Raw genomic sequence first — 13,215 nt, 5'->3', positions numbered from 1 at the left:
TGAGAATAGGGATTCTTTCCTTTATGGAGCATGCTTAATCAGTTTTTTAATGATCTTATTGACTAATTTTGATCTTTGATTTCTGTATCATTGAAATTAATACAAATTAACTTGTGATCTTCATAAGATGATCTTACTGGAAGATTTGATTGATAAATCCTTTTCACTCATACCAAACTATCTTTATTGACTGAAATTATATCAGTGGTTGGGATTATAATTTACGTGATGCAGCGCTCCTGATCCTCTGTAAAACAACAGCAAAACTCCATACAATCCCAGAAATATAAACAGAGCTGGAATTATCCCCGATAATGGTAAACTGACAACTCTTAAATTACAAACTGATTTTCACTCCAGCAAACCTATAAAGACTGAATAGGTCATAGCAGTTATCTCAAAATTAACAAATGGGGAAATCCCCAGGACCAGATGAGTACACTGCATTTTTGTATAAATTATACTGGGATATGCTAGTTATAACAATAGTTATATTAAAATCAGGGAAGGATCCATCATTGTGTCCGTCCTCTAGACCAATTTCACTTCTCAACCTGGATGTGAAGCTCCCTACAGGGATATTTGTTGCTAGATTGGGCCCCTACCTACCGAGATTCATTGAACTGACCAGCTGGGCTTTATCCCAGGCAGACAATGAGGGGACAATAATAAAAAACTCCTGCACATTGCATAGAACACACAAAGGGCTTATAAAAATGACTTACTCTTGTTTTCACGTTCAAGTGCAAAGCAAGTTTTGTGCAGGAAAGTAAATTGGAAAAAAAAGATTTTACGTCAATTTGAATCACTTTTGTGATGCAAACACAGTGCGAAATCTTAGTAAATTACCCTTTGGTCTCATATTTCCAAGCCACCCAACTGTGCTTCCTGGTTGAGTAGGGTAAGAAGAAGACCTCGACACACCCTGTATCATGAACACCACTCTGGCTGACCCTGTGTTTGAAGAGGACTCAGAGAAGCTGGGGGCGCTATATTCGTCCCCAATCACGAGGGTCACTCTTGCTGTCTGGTACAAAGTGGCACATAGGAATGGCTTCAACACTTTCCTCTCCCAATTTATCTCTATTTTCTTCAAGACTGAATTCCCTCCGACTATCAACCTGCCAAACTTTAGGTTGTGGAGGTAGAGGGGATGCTTGATGGAAGGCTTCCTATTTAAAAGCACCCAGATTACCCCTTTTGAGTCCTTATGACAGAAAATTGTCTTGCCAGAAACTGAGAGTTTTGGATACACACAAATGCAATATTGGCTTATGCACCCGAAAATGAAGGCAGGAGTATCACGAGCTCTCACGCCAACTGAGTGATGGCCTAAGAATGGCCCTCACTCAAAGGCACTAATATCCACACTATACAAATTCCTCATTGATACCCTCCCAAAAGACTAAAACACCACGGCAACAAAAATGGGAGAAAGAATTTGACGAGGTCATCTTTTTCAAGGACTGGGGTAAACTGTTTTAGAAGGCACGCACATTTTCTCTCAATGCCATACACGAGAAAACCAGTGCAAAATACTGACTCATCTGTACATTACTCTGGAGCGAGTAGAGAAATAGAATAGCGCTAAGAGTACGCTATTATGGAGATGCTGTGGAGTTATGGTGACTCTTCTCCACCTGCTGTGGAAATGCCCTAAATTGGGAAGATTCATGGATAAAGTGATTAGTGACTCCAGTGCTCGGGCGCTGGGGTAGGTCTGCTAGGCAGGCCATTTCCATCTGGTAGGTCACCGAAATCAACCAAGAGCAAACAGCTAAGTATGGCATTGGTAGCAGCTGGGCAAGTAGTCTTGGCACTCTGGGGCAGTGTCCAGAGGTACTCCTCTCGTAATCCTGAGAGGCATATTTCTGGTCACTTTAGAATCCAGAAAGCGCTAGAAATATATATAAATTCAATACCTGATGATGTGGAATAGAGGATGCCGATTAGATGAAATTAAGTTTTATATATTTTATTGGTTGTTTTTTAGCGTATTTAGTCTCTGTGATATATGACTTTTCTGTATATTTTTCTAAATCAATAATTCTCTTTTTGTGTTTATATTTAATAAATTATATATTGTTGTGTATTTGTTTATTCTGTAGGCAGCTTTTGCACAATTTACACCCCTAAGGGGTCTTTGAGTTTGGTCCCAGGGGAATTGTATTTGTTTGCTTGTCTGTGTGACCCTATACACTTTGACCCAAAGGGGTCCTTCTCTTTCTTTGTTTCAGACTCTGGGGCAAGAACACGGCACCTTCACTCTCAGCCTGGCTCCGATAAATCTGGGACATTCTTACTATAGAGAGCCTAACTCTCTCCGTAGACAAAAACCTTAGGGCCAAAGATGTTACATGGCAGTCAATGACACAGCTTTAGGTGCACAAATTTAGAGCAGTCTCATGCCCAAAGTACCTCAAGGTCCTGAGACTTATTCCTGACAATACGACTCAAACTGGGGTTTGTCATCGGTCCGCTACCCTCTATTAATAGCTACTTATTAAAGGGGTATAAGGGACAAAAGTGAGCACATGAAACACAAGCGACTTACAACATTTGAGCCAAAATGTGTTGGGAGCTGACCATGGCGGAGGCAGACATACGGGACTGGTAGGGTAACATGTTAAAATCAATGTTTTGTTATGTAACATGCTTAACAAGCCTAGCGGACCGGCAGTTGTAAGTGATGGCACCAGGGCCGGACAGACCATAGCGGGCATCTAGCATTACCCCGGGAGGCTGGAATGCTGGGGGACGGTTTTCCACTGGTGGCAGGGGCGTAACACAGGCCCCCGCAGCCCCCGCGGTGCGGGGGGGCCCGAACTGCAGGAGGCCCCATCAGCACTGTACTCCGGCCTGACAGCTCCGTATTAAATCCAGAGTGGGGGCCCCTCTGTGTACCTTGCAGGGGGGCCCTTTCAATTTTCGGTACGCCCCTGTCTGGTGGGGGGCGCTTTTGTTACTGGGACCGGTGTTGCAGCCGTGATGCGATATCGGCCCCCAGTAACAAAAGCACTGTGCTTCACACTGGGGATCGGTGCGACAAAATAGCCATGGCTGGTTAGAGTTCCCAGTCCGACCCTGTGGTGGTATGTGCCAGAGCAATAAAAATATAGATAACCTAAACAATAATCTGAATAACAAATAAAAATGATGTCGTCCTTTAAAGCCATGTAAATGTGTAGTTATTTAATAAAAGGAACATGAATCGCTCCCTACTGCACGCCCAATGCGATTGTGTCGGGATTTGAACCTGTGTTTCTGACACTGCTTGCCGATATCCCACACTGGGTTAATTGACTGGATACTTAAAAAAGAATCCAATACATGAATCTTTCTCCAGCATTCCACCGCCTCCACTGTGTAAGCTCTGCACAAAGAAACCTTTCTGGAAATGAATTCTTCACTCATTTCAGATAATTTTCCATTCTGTTCTGGGTTTCTCCGACTACAACCTCATTTCGCCATGGTTATTTTTAGGTTCTATATTAACAATCTATTATTCTTTGTTCATTGAACAGCTCCTACCCTGGGAATGCCACATTTGCTTCCTGGGAGTTAATGGTTTTTTTGGGACAGTTGAAGAAAAGAATGGCCTTTTGCTCTTTCCAGTGACCTTGCTGAGAGATCAACCCTCCCTTTTCTGTTGCTGGCGCACCCAATCCATTACCGAAGGGTCGTACGTGACCACGTGCGTGCCCGAATAGAATGAGTTCCGGTCGACGTGATGGCCGGTTTCCTCTCAGCTCGGAAAGTGGGCTCTGTTCTCTCTCAAAGGAATGAATCACTCATTTCTGAACAGTGGCAAACACTGTTAGGTCCTTAAATATTTCTGTATGCCTCAAACATTCCCCTCGTTAAAGCGTTTACAGGCAGTTATTTGAGAAAAGATGATGGCTGAACGGTGACCAGCTGCATGTTGCGACCCTTGTTTTTCCGGCATTTTTAGCCCCTTTTTTCGTAGTGCGCCATTGAACATTAAGGAGAGCTCTGACACGATCCTGTGCCCAGCTTGAGCACTACGGGCAGACATTAAAGGTGCCTTTTTAGATGAGCGTGTTTGTGCGCCACGAAATAATAATTCGTAACTGATGTCGCATAAGTGTAGTCAAGTATGCCTTTACTGGTAGCTCTTGAAGAACACAAAGGAATATATTTAAAACACCCTCGTTCTGTCGAAACAGTGGGTTTCATTAGCAGAAACAGCCTCGAGGTCTCTTTGATGAATAGCATTCTCCACATTATAATAACGAAGTTTGGAAGACGCTTGGGGGCGGGAGTGGGGGCAGATGCAAACGCGGTGAGTTGTTATTTCATATTTTATTCACAAGGTGCCTGGCAACATCCTGTTCATTAAAGGATCAGGAATATCTGTTCTGCAAAAAATGTAACCTTCCCTTTACAACATGCATTAAAATGATTTGTAGTCCATATTTGTTGTTAATGTAATAAAATGTGTCCCTCCAACTTCATTGCCATATAGCAGAGTGCAATTATTTTGTCTGCAGAAATTTAGCATAGGTCGTGTGTATCTGAGACATTGCTGTGAACTAATGCATATATGCATGCAAAAACGTATATTAACATACCAACACGCTTTCAGATATACACAAATAAATAACGCACGTGAAGACATACAATATACAGACATGTCTGCATACATATAGTTATGCATAAAGGCAGATTTGGATTCAATAATCTATGTATAGGCACGTGTTCTAATGCATACTAACATAGCTGTGCAGTACCATACATACTTACATGCAATGTGAAATAAGAAGAGGGCACTGACATAAACCCATCTGATCTAGCCATTTCTCTGCATATCCTAGCACGTAAAGACTCAATTTATCTTTGACTTCCCTCAAGAAGTCGAAACGATAGAGAACTTGAGTCAACTTTTATTTTGCAGATGAGGCATGCCATTTAATGTAAACTTGCTCTTGGTAATCCATTTAAAGTGAATTAATTCTCTTTTGCGCCTATCGAGCTGACAGACGCTGTAATCTGCATTGTTGTCTGCCCCCGCCCACCTTCGCACCCCACCACTCTCCCCTACCCCACTCTACCCCATGGCCTTATGGCTCATATTCAGGCGGGCAACTAGAGCCAAATTTCGGGGGGGGGGGCCGAAAAAGATTTCGGGGGGGGCTAATTCTTCCAGCCATAGGCAGAGTGGCTCTAAGAAAGGGTGAAAACACCAAAAGCCCCATTAACAAGTAAAGGGTCTTTAAAAGACCTGTGAAGTACTCGGGTGCGGCTGCAATTAGACGGTCGCCAACCCGTGAAGCTGTCTCAGCCCGGGCTGACACACATGACGGGGGGGGGGGGACTGAAGCCCGAGGAGCCCAATGGGTGTTGCACGCCTGCTCATATTACACCAATTTTTTAACGCTTTCAGCACTGCTTCTCACTGCTCTGACATCAATTTTCCACCTAAAAATGCCCTACGTTTCCCCTAGAACCAGGTTCCAATGAGAAGTTACTAAAAGACATCTCATTGGCAGCACTGGAAGACATCCCCATGACACTGCCATCCATTACCTTCTATGCCCGTTAACACGCCATCGAACAACAGGTGACCTGTGTATGCAAAGTCTTTCCTGATAAACACAATCAGCTGCACTCGGACACTTAGGTCAAAGTAGTGAAATATGTTAATTGCAGTGCTTAATTTGAGCCGGTGGTTTCCGGTGCTCAGCACCGGCACTTAATTGGTTTCTGGAGCTCGGCACCGGCACTTAATTATCAATGCCACGCTTAGGACAGTCTGCCACATGGTAGCTGCTCATCGAATTTGGAAATGAGCATAACAACGGTTGTTTATGAATATAATATACGTACAAAATTACTAACACCTGCCTCCCAAGCCATTCCTCTAGCTTTGTGGACCTGAAATAATCTGAACTGTCTCCCCCTCAGGCGAGAGAGATGGCTAGTAGCTGTTTTGGCAGTGATGACAGGGGCAATGGGTGCTGCAAGCTGCAGTGGCCTCCTGGTAAGTGCCCTGGCACTTATTATTTTACAAATTAAGCACTGGTTAATTTAATGATTTGTTTACATAGTTGTGGCTTTCATAACGTTACTCTTAAGCCTGAGGGGAAAAGGTATCTCCCATTTACAAGCCATTGGCTTATCACAGAATTACTATAGGGGCAATAGTGAATGGAAAGCAGCCCAGCGTCTGTGTTCTGCAGTCCACAGAGGGTACTTTATTTACAGAAAATAAAATATTTATAATTTTTGTCCAATAACATTTTTTAAAAACACAAAAATGGCACCAGATGTTTTTAATTGATTGTTATGGGCATGGTGGCAGAATGCAGAAAGAGAGCGTGTGTCATTATTTGGCCAACACAGAGATATGGCACAGTGGTGGTTACAAGGGAGAAAGTGGATGGAGGATTTTAGTGTGGAGGTTAGTTTCAGGATATTTATGATGGCAATAGAGCACATTTCTGATCATGTGAGTATCTATCACAAATATATTTCTACAAGACCGAGTTATGTTCGTTAAAGCAGGATGTACAAAAAGAGTGAAACAGGTGATCAGTTTTGTAATTTTGTGTGCCTTCTTCCTTCGACTTCTGGAAGAATAAACTAAAAAGAGAAATTGAGAAATATTGAGTGAATGTTTGGGTTTTATTTCATAAACATGCAATAATTAGCCACAGCCGGTGAGGTATATTTGCTAATAGAGGGGGAGGGGGGATTCTGACAAACTGCTGGCCTTTGGTAATGTTCCCTATTGGCTTGGGGCAGCAAATTGATAAATCAAATTATTGAAAACCAAATAATTTCATGGTCTGTCTCCATAACAACAGATTCATTAACCAGCTAACAGTGACGTGATATAATGTGAATCTCCTAGATTTCATGGAACTCATACTAAAGTAATGTGCCTACAGGAGCTTGTTCATGACATAGTTGTTGGAAAGTAATTTAAAATGGTGTTTGGCTCGGTGTTAATCACACATCTGGGTGGGTTGGGCAACTGCATTTTTAGTAAAACATCTGTACTCTTCGAATGTGACCCTGGGCGGAAAAAACGGAGACATAAGCAACATAAGCTATTCATATCGCCTGTCAATGTGAAATAATTTGCACCTGTAAATGCTTGAAATTGCTAGTTTTGTTGTTTCATAAACACATTGGTGGGTGGTCTGTAACCCCTTCATACCACCATTCAAACCTCTCTTGTTGCTTTTGTCCTTCATATGCACTAGCTTTCAAGCTTATTAATGCTCAAATTAAATGTGAACACATGTGAACACATAATTGTAAATGTGTTATTATCCAAATTAAGATTAGTAGTTTTGCTTTGCTTTTGTAAGGGGAAAGGGCTGTTTGACTCGTTTCTTGAGGAGAGAATCGTCTTATTCTATTCTTGAACATAAGGGCATACACTTTCATGCACACTCGCACACATGCAGGGCTGTACGTGCATGTGCGTGCACAACCTTGCACAATTAAGATAGGACTCTGAGGCATATTTACAAGCCCCTATCGCCACCACAACATCACTTTTAGTGATATTGTGGTGGCGCTAGGAGCTTTGCTTTATTTACCAGACAGCGATAAGCCCCTTAACGTGGCTGAACGCTGCCTTGTAAATGAGGCACCCTTTCACGCTTTACCTGGCGTGAAAGGGGAGGGCAATGGCTGGTGTGGTGAGCGTTTCATCGCAACACCCAGTGATATTTACAAGGGCAGCTTAAATATGGGGCAGCCCCAAAATTAAGACGAGGGAAAACCTGATCTTAAACAGGCAAAACGAGGAGAAATGCTTTATTTCTCCTCGTTTTTGTTGTTTCCTTATGTGCTGAGTTGTGCACCACACATAGAAACAGTAAATTGCCATTGATGGTTTATGTGCAGCAAGGTGACCCTTCCTGCACATAAACAATAAAACAAAAAATGACGATTTGCAACTTCTATGTGTGCTGCATTAAGCAGCACACATAGAAGTTTCAAAACGCCATTTAAAGATTGTTTATGTGCTGGAAGGGAGACCTTCCTGCACATAAACAATCTTCCCCTCAATGCAGACAGCCTTGCACTGTGGTGCAAGGGTGCCTGCATTGGTGCTAGGCTGCTAAATTTAGCGCCAGCGCAGGGGGAAACGCAGGGCTTCACCATATTGTCATAAATATGGTGCAGCCCTGCGTTTCGGAAGTGGCGGAGCGTAGAGTTAAGCCAAAGAGGATAATGCCACGCTCCGTCACTTCTCTAGTAAATATGCCCCTCTGTCTCAAAAGGTAATGTGAAATTGATGTACTGGATAAAATCCCAGACGTAAAAAAAATGTAATTTTCTGTGTAACATCATTTGGAACTCTGACCATCCTAGGGTGACTGTCCCAGGTTATTCCATTTTCACCGATTAGAAAAAAGGCATTATTAGATGGACCACCTTTTAATTCCTAGACCTAAAAAAAAATTAGACATCAAAGAAATTGGAGTTAAAATTGCAGCAATTCTTTTTTTGTTTGTGTTTTTTTTAAATAATGACCAGCAATTTATGTTACAACACTCTAGTGGCCGCTGGAGTGATATTTTCCTCTTCTGTTCTAATTGTGTGGGTGTGTGGTATTTAGCAATTCAACATATAATTAATCTTCTTTAAGTTTACCAAACACATTGCACCAATTAAACACCAAGGAATTTAACTGCCATTGAAATGTCAGCAGGCGCAATTAATTAGGTTGCAGAAGCAGTCATTTTCAGATTAGGGACACAATCGAGCAGCAGGTCTGGCTAACATTGTAAGAGGAGTCCACATTAACACAAATAGACTCAATGCAACACATTGACACTTCTAATTTTCTGTCCCAAGGGATAATGAAATCAATGGGTGTTTTAGAAGAACAAGAAATGCACGGTGACATTAAACTAAAAACCACAGACTGATATTCAATTTACAGAAATTACTGAGGATAATCTAAGACCTTCAACTACTGTTTATATATCAATTTGAGGAAAAGAAAAGAAGTTTGTATGACAATTTCGACTTTATAAAATGTACTCTAATAGTGTATTTTTACTCTGTTGGCGCTGTTGGTAGCCACAACTGTGTGGGTATACATACCATCCTCCGTGGGTACGTAGATGTTCATGTAAAGACAATCCTCGCTTTGGTCTTGAACGTAGGAAATGACAGTGTCCAGATTGGCCGTAAACCATATAGGCAGCATGTCGTTCAACAAGGACCTGTCGTCTAGGTACTGTGGGCAAACGGCGGCGAACTGAGTGGCGTTCCTGACCCCGGTCCAGGAGGAGGGCGGCTCTGGAGGCTGGAATCGCCTCTCGCCCGTTGGAGGGGCAGCGTAGGGAACTCCCAGGTACTGCTCTACTGGCCCCAGCATCTCGTTGGGCAAAGGCGTTCGCGTGCCCCTGATTTTGCCAAAGTTTGTCGCTACAATTGGGTGCTGCGCTTGACCATCAAGAGGCCGGAACCTCATTGTTAGGACTGTTATCCAGATGAGGGCATAGCAGTTCACCATGACGCAAAGCGGGGGAGAGACGAGAGACAGCCATGACAGTCCCTTTGGCCTCGACATTGTTTACATCAACATGAGAAAGGTTCCGCCCCCCCCACAGAAATGTGGCGCAGGAGTGAACTCTGTGAAAAAATGTGTTGGCGACAGAAAAAAGAAAAGAGGGTGCAAAGGATTGCCCTCTTCTTTGAGAGTTGCAGGGCTCCTCTGTGCGCGGTTCCCTTCACAACTGTGTCGTTGCCATTAACTCATTCTAGTTTCAGAACAAAAGGCACCTTCTTCTGAGTAATCCATCTCTGATCTCCAGGCCTCTTTGGATCCTTGACTCACTTCCCTGCAGAAGAGAGTTGTCTGCTCAGCATTGCGTGAAATGATGCCTTGCTGGGAGTTCCAGGCAGATCAGTCGACCTGTGAAGAAGAGAAGCAAACGGTTCAGACAAGTGATGTAAAACAACCAGACAACTTCTGTGCTTCGTAGTTTTTTCGATGGGTGATTTGTACTGTTTTGCACGGCTACATTTTCAGCAGTATTAAAAGCAAAACCGTGTTTATAATTGCGATTTTTTTTTTTTTAGCACAGCATACCTACAAAACCTCAGTTATTCCCAGAATCATTTCCTACAGCAAACAATCGCTTCTGCGTGTATTTCAGACTCATAATCTTCCTGTTCAACAAGCAGGCAGTGGCTTAAGGCTGCAGCACAAAAATACTTGAGGAGACTGTCAAAGGTTGCTATATGAACTCTTTTTTTTCTCTCTTTTATTATCACTACCAGTCCACTTAATACGAGAAATATCTACACAGGGTTGCAAATAAAATATTGGTATGCCAGGTAAATCAGTGCTGCGAAAATAGGTGCAGACATGATATGATAGATTTTATTGTGTATGTGTGACCCAAGTCCCATTCATAACATGTGTATTCTGGTGCACAATGGCAGACCTATTTGTCCTAAAATACTGGCAGTTTTTAATGTGAAAGAGGAGATTATAAAATGGGATGTGTATTCAGAGGACATACAGAAGGGGTATTACCATTTGGAACGTGTCCGGCAAGTAAAAACAGCTTACAATATGTAGGCGGTATTTATTCCAGGTATTGATAAACGACAAAAAGCAGTAGTCGGTGAAGAAGTCTGAGCAACAATTATTTCAAATCATAGTACATATTCATTGAGAATTCTGTGGCTTATGATTAACATACAGACTCCATATTAGAATGAACAGCCCCACTGTCTTACTATACTCAGGGGTAGGTTTATAGTTTGCGGAGTGTTACTCCCCCACAAATCTGCCGGATATCCTGTCCACCTTATTACAAATGCCATAGGAAGTAAAGCACTTGTAATACGGAGCACAAGCAGTGGCATAACACAGGCCCCCAAAGCCCACGCGGTGCGGGGGGACGCCAAGTTCCAGGGAGCCCCCTCAGCACAGTACTGTGCCCAGAGTGCTCCGCAATGAGTCCGGAGGGGACCCCTCCACGTGCCTTGCAGGGGGCCCCATCAAGTTTCGTTACGCCAGTACGGAGGGGATAACTCACACATTTGTAATGGAGTTTTCCAAATGCCAAACCCATAGATTATTTTGTAGGGGTTTAATAAGCAGCTTGCTTGATCTGCGTTTTGTTATATCGAACGTTTAATTTGTTTTACTTGGCATGGCAACAATGCTTGCAAACAATGTTTACAATTCTATGATATATTCCCTCCTGTAGCTGGGGTATGGTAACCTTGCTCCATCATAGATATCGTTTTTTTTACACAGACTGATTAGTGATGTTTGGTTATTGCAGCGTAAAATGGGCGATGTAGGAAAAATAGATATTGGAGAAAAAAAAACCAACCAAGCTGATTTTAAAGAAACAAAACTGAAAAGGCTTTTCAGCAACCCAAGCAAGGGTACTGAGATTTTCCAAGTTGTATTTTCAGCAGCAGTTTTTCCTAGCCGTCCCTGATTTTGTCCAATAATTCACCTTGATGGATCTGATTGAATTGGACAGACATGACATATTTTCTTTGGTGACTTTTAAGTCAGCCAGCCAACTCATACACGTAACTAACTAGTTTAAAAAACTTTTTATGGGCCATTGTTGGAAGGGTTTGCTCCCCACCTACCTTGCTCCTCTCAGGATAGGCCAAAATATTCAACAGAGGGATGAAATTGCTATCTTTGCTAGAAAACTGTTGTATTTTGACTCATGGTTTTATTGGCTAGTGTGTCATTTATTTAGTTCAAAGTAACCTTTGAGTGAGAGGTCAACACTGTAACCCTACCACAACCCTACATTACATTTTTAACTGTTAGCAGTATATCCAGTGAACAGGCCCATGTCCTGTTATTAGATCTCTTAGACCTGACATCTTTGGTGCAGTATTCCCCTCAACTGTTTGTCTTCGCTCCTTCTGTTATGCTGAATTTGTCTTTGTTGGATTTATTACTCTGTGCACCTTGCCACAGCTAAAATTGGCCTGCACCTAATTTGCATATTTAATGTACTCGTAATTCCCTAGTAAATGGTACTTCATGCACCTATGGCTTGTACACTAAATGTTACTAATGGGACTGCAGCACTAATTGTGCCACCAACACAAGTAGCCTTTAAAAACTGTCTCAGGCCTGCCACTGCAGCCTGTAGTGTAGTTTCACTGTCATTTGACATGGCAAAATAATGCTTTTGTTGAGCCTAAGTCCTTTATAAAATGTGTAAATCACCCCCAGGGGAAGGCCATAACCACCAGGCGGGGAAGGGTATATAGTGTTTAAAAAGTAGGACATGTGGGTTTAAAGTTTATATGTCCTGGCAGTGAAAAACTCCTAAAGACATTTTTCAATGTTGCAAGGCCTACATCTCCCATTGATTACCATTGGGTTACCTTGTTACATTTAATAAATTCTAACTTTGGAGTGTTAGCAGATAGAGATATACTGTTTGCACTCAAAGGAATTGCAATTTAAAATTATCTTCAATGGTAAAGTCAGATTTTAAGTTAGGATTCTGAAAACACAACCATTAGAAAGTTGGCGTTTTGTTTTCCGAAACATTTGTGCCTTTTGCCAGTGTCCTGGGTCACATGACTGTAAATGGCTCTGCTATTAGGATTTGTGTATTGCTTCCAGAAAGTAACACGATGGAGGCTTAGGTGTGGATGGGAAGGGTCTTCCTGGCAGGATGACTGGGAGGGGCGGAGCCCAGCCTCCCTCTTCAAAGGACTTTGCTTCCTGCACAAACAAGGGATTTTGACACCAGGCCTGCCCAGCCTATTGTCAGTCCCAGACATTTTGGAGCTTTGAAAGGGTAAGTTAAATACCTTTCAAGACCCAGATGTGGGGGTAAGACAGGGAGTCCCCCTACAAAAAGCCTGGCTCCATGTATAAATATTGGACCCCCAGAGCCGCTCATAAGAACACTCCTGGTCCTGTAGATGTTATACAAGAATGAGTGCCCTGCTGCTTAAGGGACTGCCTGGCTGCCTGAGAAGGAAGACTGGACCAGCTTGCATTCATACCTAGGTAACCAGAGTGACTCCAAGGGATAAGTTACTTGACCTCCTATGTGAGCTACAAGGACACAAAGAGGTCCAGAGGACTCACTGCAACTGCCCAGCTGACCTGCTGCAACTGGACCTGCAACTTGACCTGCCGGAGCCCTGCTGGCCTCTGCTGGAGTGAGTCCCTGATCCCCAAGAGGTGCCTTGGTAGGTTGTGGACCCTTG

General features: G+C 42.8%; 1 protein-coding gene across 2 annotated transcripts in view; it reads right to left on the bottom strand.

Annotated features, from left to right (window-relative positions):
• Nucleotides 1-13,215, bottom strand: part of LOC146805363 (neuroligin-4, X-linked) — a 791,723-nt gene that overhangs the window by 432,278 nt on the left and 346,230 nt on the right. For both annotated transcript variants that reach the window (XM_085622591.1, XM_085622592.1), the window contains exon 4: nt 9,091-9,907. In XM_085622591.1, coding sequence (XP_085478717.1) covers nt 9,091-9,562 — 472 coding nt within the window. In that variant the 5' untranslated portion in view covers nt 9,563-9,907. The remainder of the gene's footprint in view (nt 1-9,090; nt 9,908-13,215) is intronic.

Source organism: Triturus cristatus, chromosome 8 (assembly GCF_964204655.1).
Source record: "Triturus cristatus chromosome 8, aTriCri1.1, whole genome shotgun sequence".
Classification (NCBI taxonomy): Eukaryota; Metazoa; Chordata; class Amphibia; order Caudata; family Salamandridae; genus Triturus; species Triturus cristatus.
Note: the sequence above shows the minus strand (reverse complement) of the source record. Positions and strands in the feature narration are given on the sequence as shown.